The sequence below is a fragment of the Magallana gigas genome, chromosome 1, assembly GCF_963853765.1.
Source record: "Magallana gigas chromosome 1, xbMagGiga1.1, whole genome shotgun sequence".
Lineage (NCBI taxonomy): Eukaryota > Metazoa > Mollusca > Bivalvia > Ostreida > Ostreidae > Magallana > Magallana gigas.
The window spans coordinates 32,312,293-32,325,653 of NC_088853.1; the positions used below are offsets into that span (position 1 = coordinate 32,312,293).

General features: G+C 31.2%; 1 protein-coding gene across 1 annotated transcript in view; it reads left to right on the top strand.

Annotated features, from left to right (window-relative positions):
* LOC109618661 (receptor-type tyrosine-protein phosphatase kappa) overlaps positions 1-5,901 on the top strand; it is a 43,398-nt gene extending 37,497 nt beyond the window's left edge. Inside the window, exons 24-31 of the mRNA XM_066066191.1 lie at positions 422-568; positions 833-920; positions 1,357-1,430; positions 1,540-1,674; positions 1,802-1,921; positions 2,026-2,171; positions 4,858-4,993; positions 5,266-5,901. Coding sequence (XP_065922263.1) covers positions 422-568; positions 833-920; positions 1,357-1,430; positions 1,540-1,674; positions 1,802-1,921; positions 2,026-2,171; positions 4,858-4,993; positions 5,266-5,346 — 927 coding nt within the window. The 3' untranslated portion in view covers positions 5,347-5,901. The remainder of the gene's footprint in view (positions 1-421; positions 569-832; positions 921-1,356; positions 1,431-1,539; positions 1,675-1,801; positions 1,922-2,025; positions 2,172-4,857; positions 4,994-5,265) is intronic.
* Positions 5,902-13,361: the final 7,460 nt, after the last annotated feature.

Here is a 13,361-nt window from a genome sequence, read left to right on the forward strand (position 1 = left end):
AGTTGCTGAGATAAATGCGACAGAAATTTTTGTTACGGACGGACAGACAGACGGACGGACAGACAGACAGACACACAAGGGTAAAACAGTACACCCCCTCTCCTTCGGAGCGGGGGTATAATCAGTAATCGTTATCAAGTTCAGTATTTGAGTGTTTAGTTTTGCGAATGGTAAAGAGGTTTTTGTATTATATCTCAAGTCGAAAAGAAGAAGTTATTAATTAATAAGCGCAAAATAAAAGGAAAGAGAGGAACATTTATTAATTACGTATTTCAATTTATATATTAATAATTTTCAGTCCAATTTGTATTTAACAAAAAGTAAAAAAAAAAAAAAGAATTGTTATTTAAAACGTTTAGTAAAACATGTTTGGAAAGATGATGAACTGTTTATCAATGATCAAAAATATATTTGGTAATAGGAACAATACAAGACGATATTCCTTACCCTCCTTGAGTTGTTTAGAGCACCACCAGCTGTTCTGAGTGCGACAAAAATTTTTCAGGAAAGTCAAACTGAAATGAGTAGCAAACCACCAAATTCTTCAGCATTTAAAAAGGAACATCAGGTTTGATATGTTCTGTATATAAGTTAAAGTTAAAGTGGGTGATAAGAAGCAAGACATTTAAAAACTGTTGCTTTAATTTGGAGAGTAAATTGTACATTTTTAGTCTATGTTGGTGCAAGATATGACCAATTTTTAGTTGACAGCTTGAGAAATATACAAAATGACACAATTCCTTTTAAACAATAGTTTGTATTCGATATGAAGCCACAACAGACATACCAAATAAACGTTTGTTTATAGTATCACATTCAACGTATCATTTAGAGACTACTAGCAGTTCGACCACAATACACAAAGAAAGACTACAAAGTGACTTCACAGTTTCATGACCCCTCAGCGTCCATTCATCCTGGTAAGTGCCTTTATATCTCATTTAACTGGGTTTTTTTTTCATTTCGACTTTTTCATAGTGTAAATAAAACAACTGTATTGCACCATACCCCAGTTAAAAAAAAAATTCAGTTTGTGATATTCTGCTTTTTTTAAGCTTAAAAATGGATCTTTCAAAATATAATATATATTCTTCCTAAATATAAGCAAAACAACGTTAATACATTTAACTCTGTATACACGCATGTTTATATTTGTGTGTGTTAGTGGTTGGGGTAGTGGTTGCTGGTAACATATGCAGCAAATTTAACATTTAACATTTTTAAACGTTTGGTTTTTTTTCCCCAAAATGTCTTAGTTTTGTAAAACATTATCGTTCTTATCTCTTCATTATACACATATCTTAGTTTTATATATAACTCATTGGAATCAAGCTCATTAGTATTTAATTCGTTTAGTTGACAAGTACGTCCTTTTTCTGACGTCAAATGTTCCAAATCGAGGGAGTTACATCAATGCCATAAATGTTCCCGTAAGTTTTTAGAACTTTCGTATTTGTCAATTTATGATTTATCTATTTTTTGAATCGAGGAGAATAATGGTTGTACATATAATATCATCGTATATGTATTTTTTTTTAGTCTTTCACCAATCAAAATGCGTTTATCATTACCAACTACCCGACGCAAGGTGACGCTGTTGACTTCCTAAGACTGATTACTGATTATGACTCGGAAGTTGTTGTCTGTATGGAACCTCTCTACAATGTAGAATCTGTACGGATTTCAATTAAAAAAAATATGTTTAATTTGTAATATAGAACATTTAAATTTCATTTTTTTGTTCTGAAGTACAAAGTGTGCAATGATTTTGAAAATATTAGTTTAAATTTTCTTTATACAGGCAAGTAAATGGCTTCCAACAACAACCAGAACAAAACAAATTACCCCTTTCACAGTAAAATTACAACACGAAGAAACCACAGAAATCAAGAGCAGCAAAATTGAAATTACTAAAAAAGGTGTAAGTACATGTATATACTATTTGAAAAATCGACCTCTGAATCATATGAATAAAACCGAACTTTCCGAGAGGGTTTAAAGAAGATTTTAATTTTTTTTTTCAAGTTTAACGACAAAGCTTGGTCTGTTGAAATAACTGAGCCATTGAACGGCCTCGAAGAAAACAATTCAAAGACAGTGACTCACATTCTTGGTTTGGTATTGTTTGCACGGAACACTGAAACAGACGGACCAATAGTCGTCATGAGCCGGTACATTTAAATAACACTGTTTCTTATCTGTGTTCTCGTTTTATTTCTTATTTATTTATTTGGTTAATTATTTCCGGGGGTGGGGGGGGGGTTATTTTTTTCTTTACTTCAAGGCATGTATGTGTATTACGTTGGTTTTTGTTCATTTTATACTCTCTTTTTGGCTAGACACAGGAAGACTTATTACATTTATAAAAATATCAGTCACTCTATTTTCGAAGTAAAGACTACAACTGTCAGAATATAATACGGGAATACTTACGGGCAATTAGAAATATCCGCCTTATAACAAAAACTACAATCATTTATGACGTTTTACGTTAATAAGGAATAAATTTACTGAATTCTATCTAAATAAAAAACTGTTGAGAATAAAATTTAAATAAATAAGAATAACTTAAATTGTTCCTTTCTTAAATTATTTGTAATTCATTTTGACCTTAATCATATTTGTGTTGTTATTCTTTTTCAAAGGTTCTCTAATAACACGAACATTCCGACCAATATACATGATGTTTATTAAATTCAAAAAATGAAAACACCAAAGCTAAGCAGTATACATCCTCGAAATTTCTTTCTACAAAAAATATGTATAAGCCGAATTACCCTACGTTTAGTCAAACCAGGGGGAGGGGGTGTCAAGGAACAGGTTAGATACAAGTTACACGTAATTCAGCGAAAAAAACATCGTAGTTTTAAGTACCTATGAAATATGTTAGAAATCCGACCTAGACCAAAATAAATATTAGATTGTATTACAAAATTAAGACATTGATAGAGCCAAAACTGATTGTTGACTGTCCTGTCAGTTGATCGTAAAGCATGGTCAACAAATTCACAATTTAGGAAATCAAAGAAATCTAATAATGTATGTATGTTTGATTTATAAGAATTGAACAAGAGAATGTTACAACTTACCAAATATTCGCTAAAAGGTATTACATTTGTTTTATTCCTCGGCCAGGCTTTTATATGTCGTCGTTTACAGTTAGTTCGAACAGATTTTTTACAGCATACACTAAAACATAGCATTTCATTGAAATCCCATAGCATAGCATTGGAATCTCATACCATAGCATTGGAATCTCATACAAAAGCACACAATCTCGTTCGACATACCACACTATAGCATACCATATCATAGCATACAACATGATTTTTAAATCAGTTTTAAATGTTTCATTTAAAGGAATAAATGTTCACATTGCAGATTATTGGTAAACTTTGACTTTTTATAATTTTTCTTCAAAATGTGAGGAAGTCTTCTGTGTATGGAGGCGTTTTTGTTTGAATCTCATAGAATACCATAGCATAACATATCATTAAGCCATTCATTTCATTTTCTCATATCATTGCATACAGATCTCACAGCATTGCATTGAAATCTCAGGACATCATTGATATCGCATATTATTGCATATCATAGTATGTAAAAGAAATACATGAAATGACTGTAGTCCGACTAGAACAGCATTACACAATATGATCTAAATTCTGCTTTTAACACCTACCAATAGTTTAATATTTGCTTTACTTGAAAGGTGCTTTTAAAAACTTTTGTCACGTTCATCTTTGATATAACAGAACGTTGGATATGCAAATTGCATAAAAGTTGAGAGGGATAATTGAGAACTAGACAAAGTAACACATATAGTTAAATAGTTATTGATAAAACGGGGATATTTTGCCTTTACTTAATATGTTTGTTTTGAAAACTTTGGAGTAGTGTTGGTTCAATTAAAGTAGATCCAGTGATCTGTGACGTCACACTTTTTTGTAAAACTTTGAATTCTTTAAAAATTGTGCAAGATAGTTTTATTTATTTTATGTGAATATAATCACATGGATGTAATTAGAATTATTAATAGGTTAAAGATATTTTCGCACTTAATTTTATACTAAATTTCCAAATTGTTATATATTTTATCTATGCAAAGGGGAAATAACTCTTTTTCTTACTTTTCTCTCAGTTGTATGTCTAAATGCTATAGTTTTTCTCATTCCAACGATTAATTTTAAAATATTTTTGTAATTTTAGTTTTCTGATAAAGTTGACATTAAAATTAAAGAAGAAAAACAAATTTCTGCCTACAAGATTTTACTTTTAACAGAAAAAAATACATTTTTCTAATGCTAAAATATGCTTTAGTTTATGTTTATCTGGCATCTCAAAAAGTGTGATGACATGTATATTTTTTCTAACAATTGATGACATTTAAGTCTATTAAGTCGAAATCAGTTCGGTTTTTCAACTTTCCTCAGAGAATTTTACGAGTATGGAGCTACCTTAATTTTCATTAAGCAATATACGTTTATGCATTGTTATTACGTGTTAATGCTGCTGTAATATACTATTTATTGCACTGATATATATTGAAACTGAAAAAGAGGAAATATTTAGTATTTGGTCTGAACAATATTGTAATTAAAGGGTTTTTAATGTTTAGGTCTCAGTAATACGATAAACTGCGCAGATGTTTCTTTTACAAAAACGTGACTTGAGCAGCTTCTTAATTTCCAAAAAAAATGCTTGGTCCGATCAAGTCAGAAAAAAGTAATCATTATCTCATGTATTACGTTCTCTTACTTTTTTAGGGTGCTAAGTTCCATAAAATGTATAACAACAATCAAAATTTAAAACAAAAATCACTACTTAGCTTTATATGAAATTCATTTTCATTTAAAGTGACGGAGCAGCTCTGTGTGGGGTGTTTTGTGCTGTATACAACCTGATACAACAACTGACGATGGACGAGGAGATAGACGTGTTCTCTGCTGTCAGACTCCTACAAACTAGACGTCCCGAGTTGTGCTCAACCATGGTAAACCTGACATGTTTGTGAACACAAACATATGTTTTGAAGAGATTCATTTGTCTCTTTAAGATCTTTCTTGTAAAATGTGTTAGTGTGATAAATTTTATCAAGCAGTTTCCATAGAATTTCATTTTATCAAAAATAATTCAGTAGGGGTCACAAGATTTGCTTGAGTTATATTTAGCTATGGTAGACACATTAAATAAAATTATAATGTTAATTCAGTGCAAATAATAGCAACGCAAAAATTGTAAATCTATCATTTTATTTCGTTACAGAGAGAGTACCAACTACTTAATGAAACCTTGCAGAGTTTTATAACGTCACACATGGGAGAAAATATTTACTATAACCAATAAGAGTAAACTAGTGACATTAATTAACCGATGCATTTTTTGTAGGCTAATTTTTTAATGGTTTTATATTTGGACAAATTATCTTTGAATTTCATATTTTGTTTCATTGTGCATGCATGGAACAATTTTCGTTATTTTTTTATTAATGATATTTTTATACCTTTTTAAACAACAACATCCATTGCTTTTTACTTAGAATGTTAAGATATAAAAGAATACAAGTGTTAAATACTTTTACTGTATGATATACACATATGTATATTTGATAAGTATTGGTTATTCATTCATTTACTAGGTATTTTAAATATTTATTAATGAGTATTAAACAAAATATACTATTTTATTAGATGTTAGTATCGATTGAATCTCAACAACAGACAGCTGCATGTTTGTATTTAACTAAACTTCAGTATAGACAATATAACAATATTGAAAAAAAGTGAATTACAGAAACAATTGTCTTATATCAAGCTAATGGTGGGTTCATGTCATTTTTAAAACTTGTAAAGCAATTTGTATATGTAATATACACTGTATAAAGAAATATCATACAGATAAGTGGGTTTTTTTAATTCTTTAATTTGAAAGTGTATAATCGAGCTGAAAAGTATTTGTTGTTCCTAGAAATACAACAACACACTTACTTTTATAACATTTTTAGCTCACGCGAACTGAGAGCTCAAGTGAGCTTTTCTGATCATATTTTGTTTGTCGTCCGTCTGTCCGTCTGTCTGTCTGTAAACTTTTAACATTTTTAACATCTTCTCCAGAACCACTAGGCCAAACAAACCTGGCACAAAGTATCCTTAGGCTAAGGGGATGAAAAGTTAAGAAAAACAAGGACCACGCTGTTTTTCAAAGGAAGATGATTAGAAATTATTAAACATTTTCGAGAAATTTTCGAATATCTTCTTCTTAAGAACCATAAGGTCAGGAAAGCTGAAACGTTTGTGGTAGCATCCTCGGGTAGTGTTAATTCAAAGTTATGAAACTCATGACACTGGGGGGTAGGGTGGGGCCACAATGGGGAGGGGGGGGGGTCAAATTTTTTCATAATATATAAATTAAATTTTTTAACATGTTCTTCTCAGAAACCATTTGGTAAGGAAAACTGAAAATTATATGAAAGCATCCTCAAGTAGTGTAGATTCAAGGTTGTGAATATCATGACTACCGGAGTAGGGTGGAGCCACAAAGGGAGGTGGAAGTTTTACATAGGAATATATAGATTAAATCTTTAAAAATCCTCTTCTTAAAGCCATTAGGCCAGGAAAGCTGACACTTGTGTAGAAGCATCCTATGAAAGTGTTGATTCAAAGTTGTGAAAATCTTAACACTTGGGGGTAGGGTGGGGTCGCAATGGGCACATTTTCACATAGGAATATATAGAAACATATCTTGAAATCGTTTTCCAAAAAAACATTTGCCTAGAAAAGCTGCAACTTTAGTGAAAGCAACTTTAGATAGTGTAAATTGAAATCTTTTCAAATCACAATATTTAGGAATAGTATGAGGCCACATTGGGGATTCAGTTGTACAAAGGAAAATATTTTAATTACATTGTATTTAGAAAAAACTAAAATGTTATAATATATCCTTTTCCTTATATACAAGCATTTTTATATTTATTGCTGATTCGTTAAACTTGTTCAAAATTTGACCACTGGACAATTATTGTGCCTCACAAGGGGTCAGAGTTTGATGTATATTTATATCCTGTTTGTAAATAACTGCTAAGGGTCTTTTTGAGAACTGCACTGCTGAATGTGAAATGACTGTAACAAAATGATTATAAATTTAAGAATATCCATGGGGAAACATTTTTTTGTATAGGATCTACATGTACTATACCACAATGTCCAGATATTATGTATTATGACTTCATGGAAGTGATTGTATCATGCCAAGTGTTGCTCAGGTGAGCGATGTGGCCCGTGGGTCTCGTTATAACACACTAAAGTCTTGAATGGTTTTGATTAGTCGCTATAAGTTTTGTGTACTATATGACTGAGCTTTATTTCTCAATTTGAATATTTTATCAAAATACTACGTACGCGCATTATTTAAACAATAAATTGGTCATAACCATGATATGCAGGTCAACTTATCACATTATTAGTCTATTTGTCTCTGAATTTCCTGTCATGGCTCTTCTTAAAACATTGCTTTTAAAAACGTCTTGACACATTTAATTTTGCCTTTATGATTTTAACTAAAACTTCCGGTTGGTCACAAAAATTTGATTTGGAGTTAAAATTTGTAACTGAAAAACTCTGGAATATTTTTTTTAAATGCAAAAGGGAAGAAAATTTATTAGTTTTTTTTTTTAAAAACTTTGTGTGAAATATACAAAGATAAACAATCATCGGATATTACCATTTCATAAAATGCATTAGCTGTAAAAATAACTGCATGAGCTCTATCGAAAAACATCATGCCCAATTGATTCATGTTAAACAGACATGCATTCAATAATATGTAAGACAATACAACCACAACAATGCACTGTAAATGTTCGCCCTTCGTGTTTAGCTAGAGTCTAGCTATTTCTCTCAAACATGGGAGAGGATCATATTCACATATTATGTGGTATCATATAACACAACAATTTAATTTTGGTTGTATCGCGCTTTCTGATTGGCTAAAATATTATTTTCTATCGTATAAAGAATGTTGCCTACGTCATAGTAAGACTAAGGTCGAAAACGTATCAAAACGCCTGACGTTACGTTTGAATTTTGTAAAATTTTACGTCATTTTAAGGTCAAATGACCGTTTTTATCTACAGTGAAGAGTAAAATAAATTAAAATAAAAGCAATGAATCCAATATTTATTAGTTTAATACGATATAAACTGGTTTGAAACAGTTTACGCTTTTTTATAAACCGCTTCGCGGCTTATAAAGCATAAACTGTCCCAAACCATTTTATATCGTATAAAACAACTAAATATTTAATTCATTCCTTAGATATTGTATATCCTTTTTTTTTTTTTTTAGTTTTTTCCCCATTTATATCCCTTTTATATCCTTATTATAACTCGTTCACATTTTTCTCTTCATTTTTCACCACTAAACCCTCATAACCAACCAACCTTCACTTTTCCCTCTATTATACGCCACTTGGTCACCTAGATATGTATATAAATGTAAGTAAGAATAAATAATTTTTTTTCTCCAAAATTCAATATAAAGTAAGTTTTTAAATTTAAATATCTGAATATGTCTATTTGCAAAGAACATATATAAAAACAATAATTATTATATAACGTGTATATATTGAAATGTATCTGTATTCCGTTGATGTCGTTATCTCTATTTTCGAGAAATTGAAATTTTATCGATTTTCTAAGGGTCCACTTGTCCATATACGTGTCCACTTTTCCCATATATTTAGTATTATTCTGTTCTGTCATTTGGGGTATAATAATACAAAAAAGGGTCACCGTCACATCAATGCTGCAATGGAATCATTTTTTTTTTCACAAGGCAAACAAAGCTGGAAGTAGAAAATGTCATTGGTATTTCTGTACAATTAAAGCCAAACGTACTGGTGTTTGTCATTAAAAATTTGTTTAAAAAGTTGACAATAACTGTACGAAATACGTCATTTTATCCCGATCGGTTTATAGGGGTTAAACCTATCCACAGTTTAACTGAGTTCAGATTAAAAGCAAAGTCGTCTTAGTGTTTCTGTGTCTGTTTTGTTTAGCTGATGATTGATTTTTTATTCACAAATTGAGTTCTTTCTTTGCCTCATTTAAGAAATAATCATTTGTGACAGGGTTAGAAAGGTTTAAAATGAAAATGTCTTCTTTTAGAAAACTACATATTTTCATAAGGGTTTTTCAATCTATATTCATCATTTTGCTTTAAACATACAAAAAACATGGTTTTTTTCCCCTGATTCTTTAATTTGTATTCTTTACATTGATTCAATTAGGTATGACAAATACAGAACAAGAATATAAAAATGCCATTTATCAGCATAAAAACAGGACACAGACATATAAGTACTTCGTATTGAAACAATGTTTTTGTTTGAATTAAATTTCGTTAAACTATCTAGAAAATTATCTAGAAAATGTTTTGTTTCTAGCAGATTTGTTCTGCTTTCTCCCTCTACATGGATTCAATATAATCAGTTTCAGAAGTTTGCCACATTTCATTTTTTTTTATCTGGTATTTTCTTTTCAGCATTCGGCGTTTAAATAAAAAAAAAACATGTCAATAGTATAATGCCAAACTTTTTAAAACTTGACAAACAAAACTGCTAAGCCCGGTAAATTCTTGCTCTATTTTTAGCTTTTGAATAGGTTCGGTAATAAACTGCCGAGTTCGGCAACAATAGTAAGGATTTGAATATTGCAGGAGAGCTAGCGTAGTGCATATGATTACACGTAGCCATACGAACTCAGGAGATAAAGTAAGTTATTTAGACATTGAATGTTTAGGTCATGTTCAAAGTAACAGGAACACCTTGTTTTATTGAATGTTTACAATTGTACTTTTACCTACCATGGAATAAATTTTGATATCCTTTTTAAAGCGCTAAGCATAGCTGCAGCGCTTTTTTGTCGCCAGATTGCTGATCCTACTTCTACTTTCGATTTCGCATTTCCGAAATACCGCCACCTACTGGCAGATGCTAGAGAAGTCGTACCCTGGAGAAGTCGTACTCGGGAGAACTCATAACTATGCAGTAGGGAAAACATATCTTCAAGTTATCCTGCATGCAGATACATTTGTTCTTTCAGTATTAAATTGGCATTAAACTTCATTTAATGAATATTATTATTATTATATATATCGGATATGGGTGCTCCAAAAGATATCACATTCATGATGATTATTTCTTTCCAATTAGAATTTTTTGGGGGAAAATGTGTATTATATGCATTTGGTTGTGTATTAGGTGATAAGCAATAATTGGAATAACTTAGCAAAAACACATGTGCATCCATCAAGGCGTGATAGTTTGTTACGTCGAAGTTACACGTGTGCTTGAAAAGCACAAGGCCACAAGTCAAGAACTTTTCATCCATCCTCCCCTAAAAAAACAACATGCATAAAAAATTCAAATGATCTTGCATTATTACAAAACTTGGGTAGTCTGACACCTTACACATGCTTTTTCATTACATAAAAGGTTATCCCTTGTCGCATGTGGAAATGGCCCAAATTCGAAGGAAAAATCAGAAATTATTTTTCCTCAGCCCTGTTTTGACGTGACCTAAGATGAAATAATGTTGTGACATTTGAATCGGCGTCCATGACAAAACCCTTTAAATTAAATTATGTTGGAACAAGCTACTTTTTACGTATGATAAGATGAAAGCTAGAGACTTAATTAAATTCAATGATATACCCTAAAATATACCGCAGAAGAGACTGTCCATGATTTAACACTTTCTTCCCGGCTTAACGCTCTCCAGTACTTTCAGTACTTTGATTAATATAATCCCTACTACCTAATAAGCTACATTTTTTTGTGAGTTCGTGAATTTAATAAACATAGTACGCCCTTATCTAATCAATGTTGTTACACTTCAGATTTGATTAAGCTATTTGTTTTAGTATTATTCAAAGAAAATGTTCAAATGTTCAGACGTTAACAAAAAACAATAGAAAATGGGAATAAAAAATGAAACGCATCTTTCCGTAAAATAATGCAATGTCATTAATGTATTATATGTACTGGTTTCATGGCAACTGCTTTGCATTTATAGCTTATATAATCAATAACTTTTGTTTAAATCTAATTTCTCCCAGTGTTCAAACATGGTTTGATTTTTAGAGATATGGAAACTGGTGAGGAATGGCCATTGCATGCCACATCAGCAGACTTCAAAAGGTTGTTTGAGTAATTAGGAATAGTTGTTCCCGAGGACAGGAGACAACCCTCATTCGCTAAATGTCTGCTTACTGGTATACAATGCAGTGCGATCGTAAATGAAATAAATATACTTGCAAAGAGAGAAGTTGTTTTACCTACAAATTTATCCAGTCAAGGAGGTCAGAGAAAGTCAGAACCAATTTATGTACAAGTAATTTGTAGACAAGGCACGCTCAAGGTCAATGGAAAGGTATGTAGAACAAAGGTGACAATAACACACGTTACATTACATGTTAAATATGCACAAATTACGACTTTTGTTTTGTTATAGGATGCTGCAAACAAGGAGTCATACTTTCATTCAACTTCTGGAAACTTGGTTAGAGTCATATGTATTTGCAGCAAATCAGTTCCTGTAGTTGACGCAAAATTGTCCGTTTTCATGAATTATGAATATTACTTAAATGAACAAACAAGTTATATACATCACGCACTCGAAAATGCTGAATATGTTATAAACGTTTTGGAATATCAGCAAGTCAATTCGTTAGGTGGAGCTATCGAGTCAATCCCAGAAAAAGTTTCGATCATAAGTATTGAAACAATTATACAAGATGCCACCGACAAAATTCTATCAAGGGAATCAATAAGACAGATGTGCTATGATATTTTTCTATGGGATAAAAATATCGCTATAGGAACAACTGAAGATGTCAGCTACAGTTGCCGCTCAATATTTACCGTGAGACGACTAAAGGGAACATTTAGAGGAACGAACATTACATGAAATTGCCGAAACTTTAAGATCACAGATTTGTAGGGGAATTTTGAAACATTTTGAATGCAGTTTTTCAACAAATTTAGAGCAGAGTTTTTCGGATTTAAAGTTTAAAATTTCTGATGAACTATTTGAAAAAATAACTTCTGTTGTCGTGTTTATTGTTGTTGTTGCTTTTAATAATCCACTTCTTGGTATAATTGTCGCCGTTACTACCTTAGTTGTTACTTTTATAAGGTCCATTAATGTCAACTCTACAGATTGGCGAGCACAAATTTCTGACGGAATTTATTAAACTATAGTAAAAAACAAAACCAATATTTTAAGCAACATTGAAGGTCAAGTTGAAAATATGTGTTGGCCAGCCCTGCAGGAGTTAAATGAAGTATCAGATACAGTTACTGATTTTAAGTGTCGCTTAGAACAGACTGGGCAAAAACCATGTAAGTACAACTGTTTAACAATATATTAATTAGATGTATTGTTTAATTACAAATCATATCAAACAAATACAAAGAAAAATAAAGAATTGAAACAAATAAATAATATTAATGATATAATTAAGTAAAATTTAATTTCAAAACTATACTAAATCTCTTTTTAATAGTAGTTCATAATTGGCAACAGAGAGAAATAATTAACACTAAATTTCAAAAGTATCCGTCCTTACTGCCGTATCTCGATGACACAAGAAAATACGCCCATGTGGTTTAAGTCCGTTTAACCGGCAATGACAAAAAAAGATAATGAACTTCTTTTTACGTAAACATTATCCAGCAGCTTCTTTTAAGTTTCTTGATGATAACACAGAATATAAGAAAATTTTGAAAATATGGAACAGATAGAAGAACTTAAACAAAATGCCCCAGAAATTGAAAAAGAAACTCGTAAAAAATGAATGAAGTTATCAAGAGACATGCAGAATTTCTCTATGCGATTTACTCTGGCGTCATTGGAATTTAGATAAGCATTGTCAGGTCGGAAAACAACAAAATGCTAAATGAATTGTGCATTGTTTTCCTTTGTTTAGACCAGTTTATTTTGCCGTACATGTATGAGGAGTCTCCTCAACCTAGAAACTAAGAAGGTTACTGATGTGATATTCAAAACGAGTTTGTAATGTATGGACATTTTGCTGGTTGTCAAACTTTGAACATTTGTAGTATTTATAAAATTAGCTGCTGGTTTATTTGGATTTTTTGTTAGATTAAATGACAATAGTTAGGTTTTTCTAAAAGTGGTTTCCTCCCAGTTGCACACATAGGAATTGAACATTATGATGAACTGTATGAACAGTTATCCACTTTCTGGGTATCCTCTTGCAAATAAGTTTCATCAAATAGTTTATCCACCATTTCCAAATCTTAATGCGATTTTGTGAAACAAATTATCCACAATTATGACG